At 47.6% G+C, this 21,426-nt stretch overlaps 1 protein-coding gene across 1 annotated transcript; it reads left to right on the top strand.

The window, feature by feature from the left end:
- Positions 1-407: 407 nt before the first annotated feature.
- Positions 408-14,684, top strand: LOC146045045 (uncharacterized). Its single transcript, XM_083163739.1, has 7 exons — positions 408-642; positions 8,414-8,491; positions 10,358-10,426; positions 11,384-11,563; positions 12,378-12,428; positions 14,360-14,398; positions 14,588-14,684. Exons 1-7 carry the CDS (start codon positions 408-410, stop codon positions 14,662-14,664), a joined length of 729 nt encoding a protein of 242 aa, XP_083019865.1. The 3' UTR covers positions 14,665-14,684.
- Positions 14,685-21,426: the final 6,742 nt, after the last annotated feature.

The following is a 21,426-nucleotide window of genomic DNA, read 5'->3' as shown; positions in this document are numbered from 1 at the left end:
AACCGGAATTAGTGGAGGGTTTCCGTAAGCAGTAAAGGCTGTATGGCGGTCAGGTTTATACCGTGCGGCGCAAATTTGTTCTGCGAATTTTTCCGTTTTTAGTGGAGAGTTTCCGTAATCAGTGAAGGTTGTATGGTGGTCAGGTTTCTACGGCGCAAATTTGTTCTGCAAATTTTTCCGTTTTTAGTGGAGGGTTTCCGTAATCAGTGAAGGCTGTAAGGTGGTCAGGTTTACACGGGGCAAATTTGTTCTGCGAATTTTTCCGTTTTTAGTGGAGGGCTTCCGTAAATAGTACACTAATGTAGGGACAAAAACTGGAATGATGGGACTTGCTGTGTTTGACATGTGACCTGTGTCGACATGTGATGCGTGGAAGGCGGCCACCATTACAGTATACTGTAGACAACATGGCGTACAGAAACAGGAACTTCTGTGATGCGGAGCTCCTGATTTTGCTGCGGCATGTGGACAAATCCTTGGCCAGTAATGCCGAGAAGCACAGCGCATACAGGAGCGCAAAGGAGGAGATAGAGGAAGTCCTGCACAGGGATAGGAGTATCCTCTCGCTGCAGAAGAGGTGGAGTGACCTGCTTCGGAGACAGCCAGATAAACTGGCCAAATTGAGGGCCAAGCTGAGCAGAGGTACTGTATAGTACATGACATTAACAAAATTAAAGTACATTAGTACTGTAGTACAGTATTTACTGTTATTATAGCGGGTATGGATAATTGGATAGACACAAACGCAAGGGGACGCGGACACCTGAGAAGCCCGCGTGGGTAAGCGTTTATCTGTACAGGTATCCGTGTCCCCTCACGCCCGGTGCTCACTGGGCTCGGTGGCTCGCTGCGCTCGCCAAACTTTGTGTTCTGAACTCCACGGCGACGTGGATAGTGGGGTTATGAAAAGGTCGTTGGACACGTAACGCCGCCCCTCGTGGGCTCGCTGCGCTCGCCACGCTTCGGGTCGGCGTTGATAGTGGGGGTGGTTTACTGTGAAAAAAGGGAATCGGGACATCGGTCAGAATGAACTTAGGTCTACAGTCATTAGGTCGACCCCACTAGGTCGACTGGCAGGAAGGTCGACATGGGCCAAGGTGGACATGTGATTAAATTGACACAAGCATTACAGTATGTCAACATTCAAAAGGTCGACATGGTATATTCCAGTGTTTTTGGAATCCGCCATGTGCTGACAGGCGAAACTGTATTTCATGCCCTACTGTATCATCCACTAGGGCAGGGGTGTCAAACTCAAATTCATCCGGGGCCGCATCAGCAGTTTGGTCACCCTCAAAGGGCCGGTTCTACATCTTCCCCAATATTTGCAGATAATGGGAACGCCCATGAAACGCGGGGCGTATGCATAGGGTAATGAGGCTAAGTAGCCCCTCACGCCCCTCTACGCCCCCTGTGCGGCGTGTAAAGAATACGTGCGGCGAAATCGCCTGCACATGCGCAGAGTGACCTCTGCACATGTGCAGACGATAACCATCGGCGGGACGACCGCATGCAGAGAAATCCGCACCGATCAGAATAAGGCCCATTGTCTGGCGGGAATGCTGTAATAGGTGTGTTGACCAAATGAAATGTCGACCTTGACCAAAGTCGACCTAAACCCATGTCGACCTTGCTTTCTGTCGACCTAGTGGTGTTGACCCAATGCACTAATGTTTGAAAGGACACTACAGTATACTGTAAATGTTATTTTTACACAGGACTTCAGAGGAGGAGGAGAAGGGAAATGCAGGCCGATACAGCCCCCACCGCCTCAACAAGCGGCGCCGCTCCATCTGAGAGTAAGTCCTGTCATTTGTTTATTGAGTTTGTGTATTTTTTCTTCCTTTCCAACTTGTGTCTTTTGTTGGCGTGCCGTTGGCCGAGGCTGAGGGGACGCAATGCACTTTTCTAGTGTCCATGTTGACTGTGTCGACATTCAGTCAACAATAATGAAAAACTCGATGGTGAACTTTTTGAATGTTGACCATACCCATGTCGACCTAATAATTTAGTTTTCCTAATGACCATGTCTCCCTAACCCATGTTGACCTTCAGTCATGTCGACCTTCATGCATGTCAACCTTCAGTGGTCGACCTAATGCTTGTAGACCTAATGTCTGTCTTTCCTATGACCCATCTTTGTTTGCTACTACAGTACAGTATACAGGTTGAGTATCCGGTATCCGGACATCCCTTATCCGAATGATTCCAAAAACCGTGGTTTTTGGAATCATTCGAATTTTTTTTTATTTTTTATTTTTTAACCCCTAACCCTCTTTTCATACTTACCAAGTCCCCGGGCGTCCACAGCAGGCCTCCGGCATCTTCTCCAGGGTCTCCAGCGGTCCCAGGAATGCATTGCGCGAGTGTGTGCGCGCGCCGGTGACGTCACCAGCTCCCGCACCCATAGACCTCACGGACACTTGTCCGTGTAAAAGCATGTATGGGGCCGGGCAGCTGACATCCGGCGATGTCAGATGCCCGCCCCCAACACATGCGTCACAGCCTCATTACCATGCGTACGCCCCGCGTTTGCATGGGAACGCCCATGAAACGCGGGGCGTATGCATAGGGAAATGAGGCTAAGTAGCCCCTCACGCCCCTATCCACCCCCTTTGCGGCGTTAAAAAAAATTGTGCGGCGATTTCGCCTGCACATGCGCAGAGTGCCCTCTGCACATGCGCAGATCGAAAACATCGGCGGAACGGCCGCATGCGGCCGTTACCGCTTAGATCAGATTAAGGGCCTGTATACTGTATTTGTGAAAATCTGAAAGTTTTCTTCAAATGTGATGACTGGATTCCCCTTTTCAAAGCTGCATACTAGAGATGACAGTTCACCCTCCTTTCTGTAGTGTTAAGTGCAGACAGATAATTTGATTAAGGGTCACTATACACCTGGACTGCATTGTCTAAAAAGGACATTTACATTTGAATCTTGTATCTGTGAAAGGAAAAATCACACTATTAGCCTCCCCACTCCAAGTACACTAACTCATTAGCATTTCTATCTGGTAAAGCTCCACCACCAACCCCCACTAATGTATTGTCGTTTATACTGTAGGATACTGTATTTGTGAGAAACTGAAGCCAACCTTCCCTCGATGATTTAAATAAAAATTAAAAGACATGAAATGTTAGCATTGAAAAATGTTGGTTGGTTTATTTAGCAAAATATTTTGTCAAAAAGTTATACAGTATTCAGTGATGAAGCGCACATACTGTAGCGGTATAAAAGTGCAGCATCACCCATGTGCTCCCCCCAGTCCTCTGCCCCTGCAGCAGCATTCAGTTGGTCGACCTAAAGATGGTCGACAGTCATTAGGGCCTCACCACTAGGTCGACATACTGCAAGGTCCACATGGGATAAGGTCAACAAGTCATTAGGTCGACACAAGCATTAGGTCGGCATAGGATTTTTCACTGTTTAAAGAGCCGACAGGCGGTATTTCATGCCCTAATATCCACTAGGGCAGTGATGGCTAACCTTGACACTCCAGCTGTTATTGAACTACACATCCCAGCATGCCCTGCTACAGTTTTACTATTTGGCCATGCTAAAACTGATGCAGGGCATGCTGGGATGTGTAGTTCAACAACAGCTGGAGTGTTAAGGTTAGCCATCACTGCACTGGGGCATTGTGGGAGAATAAAATAGTGTGCCGAGTGCATGGACACTTAAAACTACAGTACAGTATGTCGACATTTGGGTAAAAAAAAACAGTGAAAAACCCCATGTTGACCTTTCGAATGTCGACCTAGACCATGTCGACCTAATGCTTGTGTCGACCTGATGACCTGTCGATCTTATCCCATGTCGACCTAGATACCTGTCGACCTTGCAGTATGTCGACCTTATGACTGTCGACAATCTTTAGGTCGACCATACAATCCATACCCCTCCCCCCACCCCCCCCCCCCCCAAAACATACATACAGTACTGTAAATGATTTCTGTAGGTAGAGTACTGTACTATATACTGTACAGTATCCCTTAAAAAATGGAGTCACTGGAGTGGGAGGCACATCATGCACCCTCCTCCTTTAAGCTCTTGGTCCCACTACTGCCTGACAGCGCTGCATCCACCTTAGGTCCACCTGTGGAGTGCCAGGTAGCAGCCTGTGTGCACTGTCCGCACGGGTTGCTGTCTTTTGCTGCTGCAATGCATACCTCCCAACTTCTGTGTTGGGGAAATAGGGACACTCGCGCGAGTGCCCGAAAAGGGGACGGGGCGTATGCAAATGAGGGCGCAGCTTATGCTAATTAGCCGCAACCTCATTTTCATACGAGAATAGACGCTGTGCAAAGGAGGCACAAAGGAGGCACTTGCCAGTGGCAGTACAAAATCCTGTACTGTGGATTTTCTAAAGTACAGTATGGCGGGATTTTCTAAAGTACAGTATTTATACACTTTATAAAATCCAGTCCACGCCTTTTTGTAAACCCAGTAATGAGTACAGTAACTTTATTTAAACAGCACACTTTCTCATTTTTCTCATCTTCACACAGTGCCTCCGCTTGAAGGCGAGGACACCCTGCCCTTGCGGGCCGTTACAGCCCCCAGCGCCTCAGCTGCTCCGTCTGAGAGTAAGTCCTGTCATTTGTTTATTGAGTTTGTGTTTTTTTTTTCTTTCTCTCCTACTGTACAGTAATTGTGTCTTTTCTTAGCGTGCCATTGGCCCACGCTGGTAGCGTGGGCCAATGGCAGCCTAGCGCAGCCCTGCGTAGTCAGCGTTGTGTCCATGTCAGGGGGGTGGGGGTGGAGCGTTGCGCCAATGCCTGTGATGCACAAAAGGAGGCAATTGCCACTGGCAGTACTAGTGTACATCCGGTACTGCACTGGCAAATGCCTCCTTTTGAAACAACCACTATCCAGGGCAGCCGTAAGCAGGGAATGCGCAGCGGTATGTGTCCTATCCACTTTGGAGCGGAGTGGATTTTCTAAAGTACAGTATGGCGGGCGCAGCACTTTATAAAATCCAGTCCACGCCTTTTTGTAAACCCAGTAATGAGTACAGTAACTTTATTTAAACAGCACACTTTCTCATTTTTCTCATCTTCACACAGTGCCTCCGCTTGAAGGCGAGGACACCCTGCCCTTGCGGGCCGTTACAGCCCCCAGCGCCTCAGCCGCTCCGTCTGAGAGTAAGTCCTGTCATTTCTTTATTGAGTTTGTGTTTTTTTTTTCTTTCTCTCCTACTGTACAGTAATTGTGTCTTTTCTTAGCGTGCCATTGGCCCACGCTGGTAGCGTGGGCCAATGGCAGCCTAGCGCAGCCCTGCGTAGTCAGCGTTGTGTCCATGTCAGGGGGGTGGGGGTGGAGCGTTGCGCCAATGCCTCTGATGCACAAAAGGAGGCAATTGCCACTGGCAGTACTAGTGTACATCCGGTACTGCACTGGCAAATGCCTCCATTTGAAACAACCACTATCCAGGGCAGCCGTAAGCAGGGAATGCGCAGCGGTATGTGTCCTATCCACTTTGGAGCGGAGTGGATTTTCTAAAGTACAGTATGGCGGGCGCAGCACTTTATAAAATCCAGTCCACGCCTTTTTGTAAACCCAGTAATGAGTACAGTAACTTTATTTAAACAGCACACTTTCTCATTTTTCTCATCTTCACACAGTGCCTCCGCTTGAAGGCGAGGACACCCTGCCCTTGCGGGCCGTTACAGCCCCCAGCGCCTCAGCTGCTCCGTCTGAGAGTAAGTCCTGTCATTTGTTTATTGAGTTTGTGTTTTTTTTTTCTTTCTCTCCTACTGTACAGTAATTGTGTCTTTTCTTAGCGTGCCATTGGCCCACGCTGGTAGCGTGGGCCAATGGCAGCCTAGCGCAGCCCTGCGTAGTCAGCGTTGTGTCCATGTCAGGGGGGTGGGGGTGGAGCGTTGCGCCAATGCCTGTGATGCACAAAAGGAGGCAATTGCCACTGGCAGTACTAGTGTACATCCGGTACTGCACTGGCAAATGCCTCCTTTTGAAACAACCACTATCCAGGGCAGCCGTAAGCAGGGAATGCGCAGCGGTATGTGTCCTATCCACTTTGGAGCGGAGTGGATTTTCTAAAGTACAGTATGGCGGGCGCAGCACTTTATAAAATCCAGTCCACGCCTTTTTGTAAACCCAGTAATGAGTACAGTAACTTTATTTAAACAGCACACTTTCTCATTTTTCTCATCTTCACACAGTGCCTCCGCTTGAAGGCGAGGACACCCTGCCCTTGCGGGCCGTTACAGCCCCCAGCGCCTCAGCCGCTCCGTCTGAGAGTAAGTCCTGTCATTTCTTTATTGAGTTTGTGTTTTTTTTTTCTTTCTCTCCTACTGTACAGTAATTGTGTCTTTTCTTAGCGTGCCATTGGCCCACGCTGGTAGCGTGGGCCAATGGCAGCCTAGCGCAGCCCTGCGTAGTCAGCGTTGTGTCCATGTCAGGGGGGTGGGGGTGGAGCGTTGCGCCAATGCCTCTGATGCACAAAAGGAGGCAATTGCCACTGGCAGTACTAGTGTACATCCGGTACTGCACTGGCAAATGCCTCCATTTGAAACAACCACTATCCAGGGCAGCCGTAAGCAGGGAATGCGCAGCGGTATGTGTCCTATCCACTTTGGAGCGGAGTGGATTTTCTAAAGTACAGTATGGCGGGCGCAGCACTTTATAAAATCCAGTCCACGCCTTTTTGTAAACCCAGTAATGAGTACAGTAACTTTATTTAAACAGCACACTTTCTCATTTTTCTCATCTTCACACAGTGCCTCCGCTTGAAGGCGAGGACACCCTGCCCTTGCGGGCCGTTACAGCCCCCAGCGCCTCAGCCGCTCCGTCTGAGAGTAAGTCCTGTCATTTCTTTATTGAGTTTGTGTTTTTTTTTTCTTTCTCTCCTACTGTACAGTAATTGTGTCTTTTCTTAGCGTGCCATTGGCCCACGCTGGTAGCGTGGGCCAATGGCAGCCTAGCGCAGCCCTGCGTAGTCAGCGTTGTGTCCATGTCAGGGGGGTGGGGGTGGAGCGTTGCGCCAATGCCTCTGATGCACAAAAGGAGGCAATTGCCACTGGCAGTACTAGTGTACATCCAGTACTGCACTGGCAAATGCCTCCATTTGAAACAACCACTATCCAGGGCAGCCGTAAGCAGGGAATGCGCAGCGGTATGTGTCCTATCCACTTTGGAGCGGAGTGGATTTTCTAAAGTACAGTATGGCGGGCGCAGCACTTTATAAAATCCAGTCCACGCCTTTTTGTAAACCCAGTAATGAGTACAGTAACTTTATTTAAACAGCACACTTTCTCATTTTTCTCATCTTCACACAGTGCCTCCGCTTGAAGGCGAGGACACCCTGCCCTTGCGGGCCGTTACAGCCCCCAGCGCCTCAGCCGCTCCGTCTGAGAGTAAGTCCTGTCATTTGTTTATTGAGTTTGTGTTTTTTTTTTCTTTCTCTCCTACTGTACAGTAATTGTGTCTTTTCTTAGCGTGCCATTGGCCCACGCTGGTAGCGTGGGCCAATGGCAGCCTAGCGCAGCCCTGCGTAGTCAGCGTTGTGTCCAGGTCAGGGGGGTGGGGGTGGAGCGTTGCGCCAATGCCTCTGATGCACAAAAGGAGGCAATTGCCACTGGCAGTACTAGTGTACATCCGGTACTGCACTGGCAAATGCCTCCTTTTGAAACAACCACTATCCAGGGCAGCCGTAAGCAGGGAATGCGCAGCGGTATGTGTCCTATCCACTTTGGAGCGGAGTGGATTTTCTAAAGTACAGTATGGCGGGCGCAGCACTTTATAAAATCCAGTCCACGCCTTTTTGTAAACCCAGTAATGAGTACAGTAACTTTATTTAAACAGCACACTTTCTCATTTTTCTCATCTTCACACAGTGCCTCCGCTTGAAGGCGAGGACACCCTGCCCTTGCGGGCCGTTACAGCCCCCAGCGCCTCAGCCGCTCCGTCTGAGAGTAAGTCCTGTCATTTCTTTATTGAGTTTGTGTTTTTTTTTCTTTCTCTCCTACTGTACAGTAATTGTGTCTTTTCTTAGCGTGCCATTGGCCCACGCTGGTAGCGTGGGCCAATGGCAGCCTAGCGCAGCCCTGCGTAGTCAGCGTTGTGTCCATGTCAGGGGGGTGGGGGTGGAGCGTTGCGCCAATGCCTCTGATGCACAAAAGGAGGCAATTGCCACTGGCAGTACTAGTGTACATCCGGTACTGCACTGGCAAATGCCTCCTTTTGAAACAACCACTATCCAGGGCAGCCGTAAGCAGGGAATGCGCAGCGGTATGTGTCCTATCCACTTTGGAGCGGAGTGGATTTTCTAAAGTACAGTATGGCGGGCGCAGCACTTTATAAAATCCAGTCCACGCCTTTTTGTAAACCCAATAATGAGTACAGTAACTTTATTTAAACAGCACACTTTCTCATTTTTCTCATCTTCACACAGTGCCTCCGCTTGAAGGCGAGGACACCCTGCCCTTGCGGGCCGTTACAGCCCCCAGCGCCTCAGCCGCTCCGTCTGAGAGTAAGTCCTGTCATTTCTTTATTGAGTTTGTGTTTTTTTTCTTCCTTTCCAACTTGTGTCTTTTGTTGGCGTGCCGTTGGCCGAGGCTGAGGGGACGCAATGCACTTTTCTAGTGTCCATGTTGACTGTGTCGACATTCAGTCAACAATAATGAAAAACTCGATGGTGAACTTTTTGAATGTTGACCATACCCATGTCGACCTAATAATTTAGTTTTCCTAATGACCATGTCTCCCTAACCCATGTTGACCTTCAGTCATGTCGACCTTCATGCATGTCAACCTTCAGTGGTCGAACTAATGCTTGTAGACCTACAGTAATGTCTGTCTTTCCTATGACCCATCTTTGTTTGCTACTACAGTACAGTATACAGGTTGAGTATCCGGTATCCGGACATCCCTTATCCGAATGATTCCAAAAACCGTGGTTTTTGGAATCATTTGAATTTTTTTTTTTTTATCCCCTAACCCTCTTTTCATACTTACCAAGTCCCCGGGCATCCACAGCAGGCCTCCGGCATCTTCTCCAGGGTCTCCAGCAGTCCCAGGAATGCATTGCGCGCTCACACTCGCGCAATGCATTCCTGGGACCGCTGGAGACCAGGAGAAGATGTCGGAGGCCTGCTGTGGCCGCCCGGGGACTGCGCGGACGCCGAGGGACGCCCGGGGACCATCAGGGGACAGGTACTGTAAGTATGGCTGCAAAAAAAATATTCCAAAAACCGGAAAATTCCCCTATCCGAAATGCTCGCGGTCCTGAGCATTTCGGATAGGGGATACTCAACCTGTACTGTACTGTATTTGTGAAAATCTGAAAGTTTTCTTCAAATGTGATGACTGGATTCCCCTTTTCAAAGCTGCATACTAGAGATGCCAGTTCACCCTCCTTTCTGTAGTGTTAAGTGCAGACAGATAATTTGATTAAGGGTCGCTATAAACCTGGACTGCATTGTCTAAAAAGGACATTTACTGTACATTTGAATCTTGTATCTGTGAAAGGAAAAATCACACTACAGTATTAGCCTCCCCACTCCAAGTACACTAACTCATTAGCATTTCTATCTGGTAAAGCTCCACCACCAACCCCCACTAATGTATTGTCGTTTATACTGTAGGATACTGTATTTGTGAGAAACTGAAGCCAACCTTCCCTCGATGATTTAAATAAAAATTAAAAGACATGAAATGTTAGCATTGAAAAATGTTGGTTGGTTTATTTAGCAAAATATTTTGTCAAAAAGTTATACAGTATTCAGTGATGAAGCGCACATACTGTAGCGGTATAAAAGTGCAGCATCACCCATGTGCTCCCCCCAGTCCTCTGCCCCTGCAGCAGCATTCAGTTGGTCGACCTAAAGGTCGACAGTCATTAGGGCCTCACCACTAGGTCGACATACTGCAAGGTCCACATGGGACAAGGTCAACAAGTCATTAGGTCGGCATAGGATTTTTCACTGTTTAAAGAGCCGACAGGCGGTATTTCATGCCCTAATATCCACTAGGGCAGTGATGGCTAACCTTGACACTCCAGCTGTTAATGAACTACACATCCCAGCATGCCCTGCTACAGTTTCACTATTTGGCCATGCTAAAACTGATGCAGGGCATGCTGGGATGTGTAGTTCAACAACAGCTGGAGTGTTAAGGTTAGCCATCACTGCACTGGGGCATTGTGGGAGAATAAAATAGTGTGCCGAGTGCATGGACACTTAAAACTACAGTATGTCGACATTCGGATAAAAAAAAACAGTGAAAAACCCCATGTTGACCTTTTGACTGTCGACCTAGACCATGTCGACCTAATGCTTGTGTCGACCTGATGACCTGTCGATCTTATCCCTAATTGTGGTGACATGTCTTCCAACAGCCCAGCAACCCCCTCAACAAGTGGGAGCTCCCAGACAGCTCTGGAGAGGCCGTATCAGCCCTCCACCTAGTAAGTACAGTACATGTTTTTGTTTACAGTATTTGTTAGTTTTTCTCTCTATGGGGCTGCATCAGATGTTACAGTACTGTACAGTGGTGCAAGTAGAATTTTTTTCTTGGTGGTACTGATAGCTTCCACCAAAAATGGGCGTGGCCATGTGTCATGAGGGGGCATGGTCACACAAAGCTAGGGGAGTGACTTATACCCCTTTTAAACCAAAATCCTTGGTTGGACCTGATCTTTGTACACAGGAGTTTCCAGGGTTGAACCCAGCTTTAGACCCCATTTACACAGCACTATGTCCCAGGTCGGACCCAGGTCTGCGCCATTTATACTGAACCTGGGTCAGCCCTGCTTTTCCCTTTGGATGACATTAAAAAATGTCCATTTTAGGACTGATAAACTTCCAGTCAACCTTCCGTCATTGATTAAAAAAATAAAATAAAAAAGACATGAAAAGTTAGCATTGAAAAATGTTGGTTTGTTTATTTTGTTAAATATTTTTTCAAAAAGTTTTATTCAGTGCTCAAGGACACATACAGTAGCGGTATAAAAGTACAGCATCAACCATGTGAGCTCCCCTGTGGAACCTGGGTTGGGACCATTTACACCACCCACGACCCAGGTCCAACCAGTGTTTAACTTCGGTCAGGACCTGGGTAGGAAACCAGTGTTACTGGACCAGGGTGGCCCCTTTTACACCAACACTGACCTGTGTCCAGTATATTATGGAGGCAAGTGCTGCTAATATACCCCACCTCCCTTCCATGCCCTCTTACACATGCGCAGAAATACTGTACAAGTGTGTCTGCTTGTGCTCACCTCTGAATTAGGCACTCTGTCTCTCTTCACCCCTCTCTACTGTACAGCATACAGTATCCTCTACGCTCAAGACTTTATTGTTACCTATTGTATTACAGTATACTGTATCAGCAAGCTCAAATTTTGGTGCAATTTTTTTTACAGACCTGAAATACCCAGAGGTGCCAATTGAAGAGGACATGATGGACACCTGCAGTATGGACACCTGGAGCTGTTCATCCCCGGAGCCCCAGGAAAATTGGAGCTACTGTTCCTGCCGCTCGGAGGAAGAAAGCGAGGTGGCAGCAGCGCTTCCTCCTGCATCCAGCAGAACTCCCCCAGGGTGTAAGTACTGTACTCATGGCCAGCAACAGCAATCCTGGGGCCCCATAAATTGATCTCTCTGGGGCCCCTTCCCCATCAAGCATAGTAGTGGTGTGGAGCAGAGGGGGAGTAATAGTGTGGAGAAGGGAGGGAGGGAGGGAGTAATAATGCAGAGCAGGAGGGAGGGTGGGAGTAATAGTGCGGAGCAGGGAGGGAGGGAGGGTAGGAGTAGTAGTGTGGAGCATTGAGGGAGTTGTGGAGTCCACCTGTAAAGCCATATACAGTACAGTACTGTACTGTACCTGTGCACTACAAAATTCCCTCAATATTGCCATTCTGTATACTGTACAGAATGACCCATACTGTATGAAGAATGCCCCCCTTTAGTGCCTACAGTAATTACAGTATGCATTCAACCCCCCCCCCCCCCCATCACCTAATGCACAATGCCCCCTGACTTGTGTAATGCCTTCATTCATCAACACTCACTGCTGCAACTGCTTCTGCTGCATTGAATACTGGCCTACAGTATGGATAGCTGTCCTGAGATTCTGTCTCCAGGAGCAGCTGAAATGGGAGCTGCTCCATCTGTACATTACTGTACACAGAAAGTTGTGCTCCACTATGACAATTCTTATGACTTTATTGGTGTTCATACAGTACTGTACAGTACACTAGTGTACAGTACTGTATGTGCTGCAGTATGAGACACTATTGTTCAGTACTGTACAGTAAAGTATTTGTACTGTACTGTACAGTACCGTATGTACTGTACAATATGCTGTACTGTATTACTATTGTTACAGAAAATGATCAAACATTTCTTTTTCCACAGTGCATTCCCCTTGGCTACCTTGGCAGTACGAACAAACTCCTCCCCAACCATGTAAGTAGTAGTAGTAGCAGTACGTTTATTTATTAGGCGCCACCAGTGGCGCCGGAAGGGGGGGGGCGAGGGGGCAGCTTGCCCCCCCCAAAATTACTGAGGCGCTAAAGCAGCTGTGCGGGCGGCTGATTAATCAGTAATATAGGCGGGCGGGCGGTGGGCTGATTAAGCTTGATCCAGCCTCCCGCCCGTCCGCCTATATTACTGATTAATCGCAGCCGCCCGCCCGCACAGCTGCTTTAGCGCCTCAGCAAGAATCCGATTCCTATTCGCAGCCGTCCGCCCACATGGATGACTTCTGCGGGGAGATGTTGAGAACCAGCGCCCGCCAATCACAGTGGCTGTGGATGTGATGCGTCCACAGTGATTGGCGGGCATGATGCGGGCCGTAGGGAGGGAGACTGGTCGCGTGGATCAGTGCATGGGCAGGAGCCGCGGGAGCATCCTACAACAGCCGCAGCAGCAGCCATCACGCTGTGCTGCCACAACTAAAACTTAAAGGTAAATGCTGCTCCTCTCACCCTCCCTTCCCCAGTGACTCCTGGATCCAGGGGTTGTCATTTACCCCTGGATTCACACCCAAACAGGTTTATGTAATTATGTCTGATTATCATAATCAGACATAATCACATAAATCTGTTTGGGGGTGACAGTGCCACTTTTTCCACTTTTTACGAGTAAATGACAACCCCTGGATTAATGTCAGTCCTGGTGTCTCTGGCCACATGTACTGTATATGCCGCTGCCCGGTGTATAATGCCCACGTGTACAGTATATGCCGCTGCCCTGTGTATAATGCCCATGCGTAAATGCCGCTGCCTTGTGTATAATGCCCACGCATATATGCCGCTGCCCTGTGTATAATGCCCACGTGTACAGTATATGCCGCTGCCAGTGTGTATAGTGCCCGGGGGTAACATATAGCAATTTAGGGTGCGCCAAAATGAGATTATATCTTGCCCCCCCAACCTAAAAACGTTCCAGCGCCCCTGGGCGCCACAAAGTGTCCACAGCGCCGTACATACAGTACTGTAGCAAACAAAAAAACAAATTACAAGGTAACGTACTGTACAGGGTGTGTTGAAAATTACAGCATACTGTAAATAGGGGTACAGTATACTGTAGCTGGTAGAACTAAAATCAGCATCAGTTCAGAAGTACTGTAGGTGTTGAAATGAAGTACAGTACAGTACAGTAGATGAAGTGAACAACAGGAGAGGAGCACAGGTGAGGTAAAGAGGTAGGGTGAGTACGTGAGGAAGGAGGGCCCTACTCATAAGAGTTAACAGACTACAGTAAAAGGAGGACGAACGAAAAACAATAGGATACTGTACTGTAAGTACTATAGGAACAGATGGGAACGGAGGCATGATAGGAGGATCAAAAGAGGTTAGGAGGAGGGATAGGCTAGTCGAAAAAAGTGGGTTTTGAGGGAGCGCTTGAAGGAGGTAAGGGAATCAGAAAGCCTGATACAGTAGGTGGCGGGAGGTTGTTCCAGGAGGCAGAGGTAGAGTGGCGGGAGAGGAAGATGAGCCTAGCAGCAGCGTTAATAATGGATTGGAGTGGTGCAAGGCGTGTTCGAGGTAACCCAGAGAGAAGGATGTTGCAGTAGTCAAGGCGGGAGATGACAAGAGAGTGAATGAGAATTTTGGTTGTGTCAGTGGAGAGGAATGGTCTGATGCGTGAGATGTTGCGTAGGTTAAAACGGCAAGACTTGGAGAGAGCACGAATGTGGGGGGTGAAAGAGAGGGAGGAGTCAATGATGACACCAAGGCCACGCGTTTGGTCGGTGGAGGTGATCTCGGTTTCACCAATGCTGATGAAGATACTGTAGTGGGAAAAAGGGTACTGTACAGTATGTTCGGGGGATGGAAGATTAGAAGTTTAGTTTTAAACTAGTAGTAAACTGACAGTGCTTTTTTTTTTTACAGCAACTCCTGCACCATCAATTCAGGATGAAGACCAACAAGGTACAGTACAGTTTTGTACTTCTTAATACTGTAACTTACAGTACAGGTGTTTTTAAACCTTTTTTTTTACAGTAATTAAGGCTTTCACCACTGTCTCTCAACTTAATTCCCCACACGGTGCCTTGTAACTGTAAAGTACTCAACTTGTATTACTGTTCTAAAACTGTTCATTTTTTTTTATTTTCACAGATGCCATACGAAGTGAAATCGGGAGACTGATTGCGACCGAAAATGAAGTTTTTAATTATATTTTAAAAAATATATAAATAATTTATTTTGTTTTAAATGTGCAGTGCTATTTATTTGTGTTACTACAGTATCCATCTTAGTAGTAGACTACTTTTTTTTTGTGGTTGATCACCCCGCCCATGGAAACGGAGCCACCAGGGCAATCCCTGGCCCGCCAGCCGGCCGACCCCAGCGCGCAGCATGTCACTTGCCATCTCCCCAGCACTGGCACAGTGGGGGTTGAGGTGAGCGAGCTGGCTGCCTCACTAATCCACTGTCCCTTTGCAGCATTGGGCATCTGGCAGCGGGTATACTGGGATTTACAGTAAGATTGGACTCCATGCAAAGCAGCAGAGATTTGGAGACAGGGAAGTTATAAAACAAGTCCCATTCTACCCACCCCTCCACCCCCCCTTAATGGAATTACTGCGGTGAATTACAAGGTGAGCAGGAGCCGGACAGCCAACACAATAATCTCCCCTGGTCTCCTTCACGCTGCCGGACAGCCTCTGCACTAATCCCCGCTGGTCTTCCACGCAGCCACACATCCCAGAGCATGGGCTCTGCCGACCTGCAGCAGCGGCAACGCTGCTCTCTCCCCCCGGCTGCTGAAGCTCATGCTCCACTGGAAGCACCCTCCCCCTTCACCTCTCCCGTGGTCATCTTCTTCCTCCCGGGTTCCATTGGCAGCACAAAGAAGAAGGCTGGCTCTATACCTAGCAGCTACAGTAACTGCGGAACACAACAGACACAGGTACTCCCACTCCCCTGCTCTCTCTCACACTGTGCATCTACAGTATACCCTGCTCTCTCTCACACTGTGCATCTATCCCCTGCTCTCTCTCACACTGTACACCTACAGTATCCCCTGTTCTCTCTCCCACTGTCTCCCTATCCCCTGCTCTCTCTCCCACTGTCTCTCTATGGCCCCCATTTATCATTGATTGCATTTACAATGCGATCTGGGCGGAATACACAGTACCTCCAGGATCGCATTGTAAAATGCGATCATACAGTATCACCGGGATGTACTGTATCACCTGCTGTGCGCAGGGACAGGGCTACGAAAGGGGGGCTGATACATCGGGCAGCTTCGCATCCCCCATAGAAACCTATGGGGGATGCGGCCGGCGGTGCTGCAGGGGGGGATCGCAGCAGGGATCGGAGATTCCTGCTGCGGTCCACCTTAATACTGTACATTTCAGTGCTACAGTACTTAATATTTGTGCATCTATCCCCTGCTCTCTCTCCCACACTCTCTCCCCAATGAACCCCGCCCCCCCCAGCATTATACACACACACACACACAAAAGCCAAATACTGTACTACAGTATATGCACCCGCACCCCCTGACACACTTCCCAGGTCACAGCACAGACACACAGGTGTACTCATTACTCACTGACACACTTCTGCAGAGTGCGCACAATGCCTGCTACCCTCTCCAGCCGCGACCTCCAAGCTACAAGTCCCCTCACAGCCGCAAAGCCGCCTACTACCTCCGCAGTGCCGCTACCCTGACACCCACCACTGCACTCAACTCTCCGCCGCTGCCTGCTACAGTACTTCAGCACCTGCAAGGACTACCGGTACTTTATTGACAAAACACAGCATTGACCAAAAATATTGTACAGTACTGTACATTACAGCACTTCATTTTTCTTAAAACATACAGTACAGTACAATACAGTGCAGGAGAAGTGTTATTTACAGTATGCATGTAATGTACATTACATTACATTTCATTCAATGACGTCAGGCAAGACCCTGTACAGATGGTTTGCAGTTTGTCTGGGGACTTAACGTAGAATACTGTATAATAATAAAAAAGTACAGTAATTCAATCAGTCCTAACACAGTATTTTAAGTAAAGTACAGTATTTTACAGTAGGTGACAAGAAAGCTTTTTCCAAGGCAGTGGGTGTCTCTTTTGTCCCAAACACGCTTGATTTTGCTCATGGTAGAGTGGTATGGGGAGAGAAGAAAAAAAGAATAGCGTTAGTACTGAATGGTCACAAGGATTTCAGGGGGGGGGGGGAGACACATGTTGGCAGGGGAAGAGGAGGGGATAGAGGGAGAGAGATACAGTAATGTACAGTAAGATCATGGGTGACATTTACAGTATTAGAGATCGATGGTGGGTTTTTGGCGATTTTTATCGCCAAAACGGCCGTTTTTTCGTTGTTTTCCCAAATCCATTTTTTTAATGGGTGGCGATTTGCGGCATACTGTAAATCGCACTTTTCTAAAAGTGCGATTATTTTTAACTCCGGAATTCGCATTCGTGTGCTTTATTTTAACATTCTTTTTACAGGTGGGCTACTAGTCCCAGTGGGCCTATTAATGCCCCGCATGCTGGGACTTGTGGTTCCCCAAGTCCCAGCCTGCTTGGGGAGGTCTGCTGGCACTTGCAGTTCTCCTGTATTAAGCAATGCTAGGAATGACCGGCGTCCAATGGCCAGGGACGCCGGTGACAGCCCCGGGCTTCAGCCCTGGACGGGTGAAGGCTGGGGGGGGGACCCCTTTATTGGGGGGGGTCCCCACTCCTCCAGGTACCCCGTCCAAGGCTGACCAGCCACGGTGCTCATGGTGCGGCCGGGGGACCTTGTGTAAAAAGTGTCCCCCGGCTGTGGCATGACACTGCGGGCTGTTGGAGCCCGGTGCTGGTTTCAAAATACGGGGGAACCGCCAGATTTTTTGTCCCTCGTATTTTTGGAACCAGGACCGGTCCAAGAGTCCCGGGCTGGTTTCAGAAATATGGGGGACCCCTACGCTTTTTGTCCCCCGTATTTTTGGAACCAGGTCCGGCTCAATGAGCCCGGGGCTGGTTATGTACAGGAGGGGGGACCTCACGCCAATTTTTTTTTTTTTTCAATCACAAAATCGCACATTTCCAAAAAATTGCAACTTTTCATGACTAAAAAATCTCGCCCCATAAACTTACTTTTTTCCATTTCATTGCCTGTCCTTTGCTCTCTGTCCCAAACACGCTTGATTTTGCTCATAGTAGAGTGGCATGTGGTGGATACAGTAAGGGGAGAAGAAAAAAGAATAACGTTAGTACTGAATGGTCACAAGGGTTTCGGGGGGGGGGGAGACACATGTTGGCAGGGGAAGGGGATGGGAGAGAGGGAGAGAGATACAGTAATGTACAGTAAGATCATAAACGTACTTTTTTTCCATTTCATTGTCAGTCCTTTGTTCTCTGTCCCAAACTCGCTTGATTTTGCTCATGGTAGAGTGGCATGAGGTGGATACAGTAAGGGGAGAAGAAAAAAGAATAGCGTTAGTACTGAATGGTCACAAGGGTTTCGGGGGGGGGAGACACATGTTGGCAGGGGAAGGGGATGGGAGAGAGGGAGAGAGATACAGTAATGTACAGTAAGATCATAAACGTACTTTTTTTCCATTTCATTGCCAGTCCTTTGTTCTCTGTCCCAAACTCGCTTGATTTTGCTCATGGTAGAGTGGCATGTGGTGGATACAGTAAGGGGAGAAGAAAAAAGAATAGCGTTAGTACTGAATGGTCACAAGGGTTTCGGGGGGGGGAGACACATGTTGGCAGGGGAAGGGGATGGGAGAGAGGGAGAGAGATACAGTAATGTACAGTAAGATCATAAACATACTTTTTTTCCATTTCATTGCCAGTCCTTTGTTCTCTGTCCCAAACTCGCTTGATTTTGCTCATGGTAGAGTGGCATGTGGTGGATACAGTAAGGGGAGAAGAAAAAAGAATAGTGTTAGTACTGAATGGTCACAAGGGTTTCGGGGGGGGGAACATGTTGGCAGGGGAAGGGGATGGGAGAGAGGGAGAGAGATAATGTACAGTAAGATCATAAACTTACTTTTTTTTCCATTTCATTGCCTGTCCTTTGTTCTCTGGCCCAAACACACTTGATTTTGCTCATGGTAGAGTAGAAAAAATAATAGCGAGGGAGAGATACAGTACAAATGACAATCTGTAAAAGTGTTGTACAGTAAGATCATAAACTTACTTTTTTCAGGCCAGTGGTTCTTCCTTGTTCTCTGACCCAAGCAAACTGCAATGTGTAGTACATGTCAAGTAAACATTGAAGGGAGGGAAATACAGTAAGTTGTGAGGTGGACAGCGAGTAAAAGGAGAGGTACTGTACTGTACAATACAGCATACTGTACTGTAAGAGACTGCTGCGAGGGGTTCAGTTTTACAGGTACAGTACTTTATACTGTATTATACAGTACTGGAGAATCTACATAGCAGTTGCATGCCCATTTCGCTCAATGACGACAGGCAAGACGGTGTCCAGATGGTTTATGTACTTAATACACTGGACACGTGTCAGTTTTTTTTCCCAAAAAGTCCTGATCCCATCCAAAAGTTCTTGTTTATTTTTCGGTTTCACTTCATTCCTGATGAACTTCTTCATTTGTGCCCAGACCATTTCAATTGGGTTCATGTCCGGTGACCTAAAGTATACGTAGTACAGTACATACAAAAGTTAAGTACGTACTACTGTATTAACATACTGTACAGTACAGTAGTATTAAAATCACGACTGTACAATAAGTAGTGTACTGTAGTTCAGTAAATGCTGTTCGAATAATACTCACTCTGGTGGTGTGCGTTGCCAAATTATTCCTCTCTCTTCCATGTATTTTGCAGAAGCAGAATGTTTTGGGTCATTATCTTGGAATACTCTGTGTCCAGATGGATAGTATTTTCTGATAAATGGCACCAAAACACGATCGACTATTTGTTCTTGGAAGAAGATCTTATCCATAATCCCTACAGAGATACAGTAAGATGCCATTAACATGTACACATTTCAGGGTTCTGAGTTGTTTAAAACTACAGTACAGTAGAAATGTACAGTACAGTACCTTCAAAAACTAACATAGGTCCAGCACCCCTGCGAGATATACCTCCCCATACGTGGACTTTTAATGGAAACTTTGCTCGTGGCTTCAATGAGATAAAGGTAGGTTTGCGGAAGGACATTCTTGAGAACCTCTCCATAGAAACAGAAGTTTCATCTGTGAAAAGTACATCATTAAATTTTTCGGCACTGTCAATCCACTGTTGAGCTTGTATCACTCTCTTTTCTTTATTGACATCTCTTATCATGGGATGCAGCCTACAGGTACAGTAAGTAAAAAAAAATTAGGACCATTGAGACATTAAATGCTTATGACTTGCAGTATACAGTATTGTAAAATTAAGGTTGATGTACTGTACAGTACAGTATTTTACATTACCTTGTGCGACAATATCTCCATCCCATTGTTCTTCGCATCCGTTTCACACTGGAAACTGAAACGTCCATATCATAGTCCGAATGAAGAATGTTTTTTATTTTTCCAGCAGTACGCTCATCATCACCACAAGTTAATTCTTCTACAATCTTTTAGACTTTCCTATAGTACAGTATAACACAGACAAAAATGATTGTACAGCATACTGTACAGTACAGCAGGCATGTCCAAACTGTGGACCTCCAGCTGTTGTGAAACTACACATCCAGGCATGCCTTGCCACACTGTAATTGTACTTTACAGTATCTTTCTCTAATAGCAAATCGATGGCACAGCATGATGGCAATTGTACAGTAGTTTCACAACGGCTGGAGGGCCACAGCTTGAAGCCGCCTGGTACAGTACAGTATACAGTAGTAATGTACAGTACAGTAATTATAGAATCTGCTAATACTGTATAGAGTACTGTACTTACAATGTGCAGTGAGAAGGAGTTCTGTATCTGGGGCGCATCCTCATAGAAGCATGATTGCGCACAGTCTGTAAATGAACTTCAGTACCACTTTCTTTCAGCCAAGCCTGGATCTCTCGTGTTGTCTTGTTATCTTGCTTCATCTTGACGATGATCTGGCTCATTTCTTTGGTGATTTTTGGCGGCATGTTTAATCTCAGGAACTGTGGAGACAAGATACAGTAATGTACCGTAAATACTGACCAGTAATGGAAATTTTGGTACTTCGGCAACAAGTCGACTGGCTGGCAGCCGGGCAGGCAGGAGTGAAGTTGGGGCCGGACGTGCAGCCGGTAGGGTTGCCTTCCCTTAATTAGTGGTATGCGATGCGATGGGCGCCGTGATAATAGACAAGTACTGTACCAAATACACTGCCCGGAATCACGGCACTTTGTGAGAGGAATCCTTTGAGCTGTAGTCACTTCAGACGAAACCGGAAGTGACGTTACGACATTACACAAACGTCTACAAACAGCCCACGATATAAAGGATCTACAGTATAAGAGTGCCGGATCGGGAGTGACGTGAACACGCACCCTGCGCTCTGCTGCGTCTGAGCGTCAGTGTTGCCAAGACTACCCTGTAAGCCGGCAGCGGCAAACAGGAAGTCCCGCTGTTCCTCGCAAAGGACTATGGGACACGTAGTTCTACACAATTAATTAGAGTCCGGCCAGGAAGCGGGAATAGACCAGGTACTGTATACTGTATAAAGGGCTCATACGCAGTAATGCAGGACACCTTGAAAAAGTCCTCTGCGGAGGAAGAAACGCGTTGGTGGACTGTGTATGGGACAGAGAAAGGAATCGTTGGACCAGGACCTTTGGCAGTACTAAAGCCCAGCTGATGTGCCCTGGAGAGACTACATCTTTAAACGCATTTGGGACTGGTGAGAACTCAGTTCCCATAAGATTTGACTTTGGAGATTACAGCGCAGAACAAACTCCTTCAAGCGCCCGATAAGTGACCTTTCCCATTTTTTCTGTTATAAAGTACCAAATACAGTACAGTCTCCAGGATTAAAGGGATGAGGTGGCAACCCTAGCGGCCGGTAATGTGT

This window comes from Crinia signifera, chromosome 11 (genome assembly GCF_055691185.1).
Source record: "Crinia signifera chromosome 11, ASM5569118v1, whole genome shotgun sequence".
Taxonomy (NCBI): Eukaryota; Metazoa; Chordata; class Amphibia; order Anura; family Myobatrachidae; genus Crinia; species Crinia signifera.
This window is presented reverse-complemented; position numbering and strand designations above follow the sequence as displayed.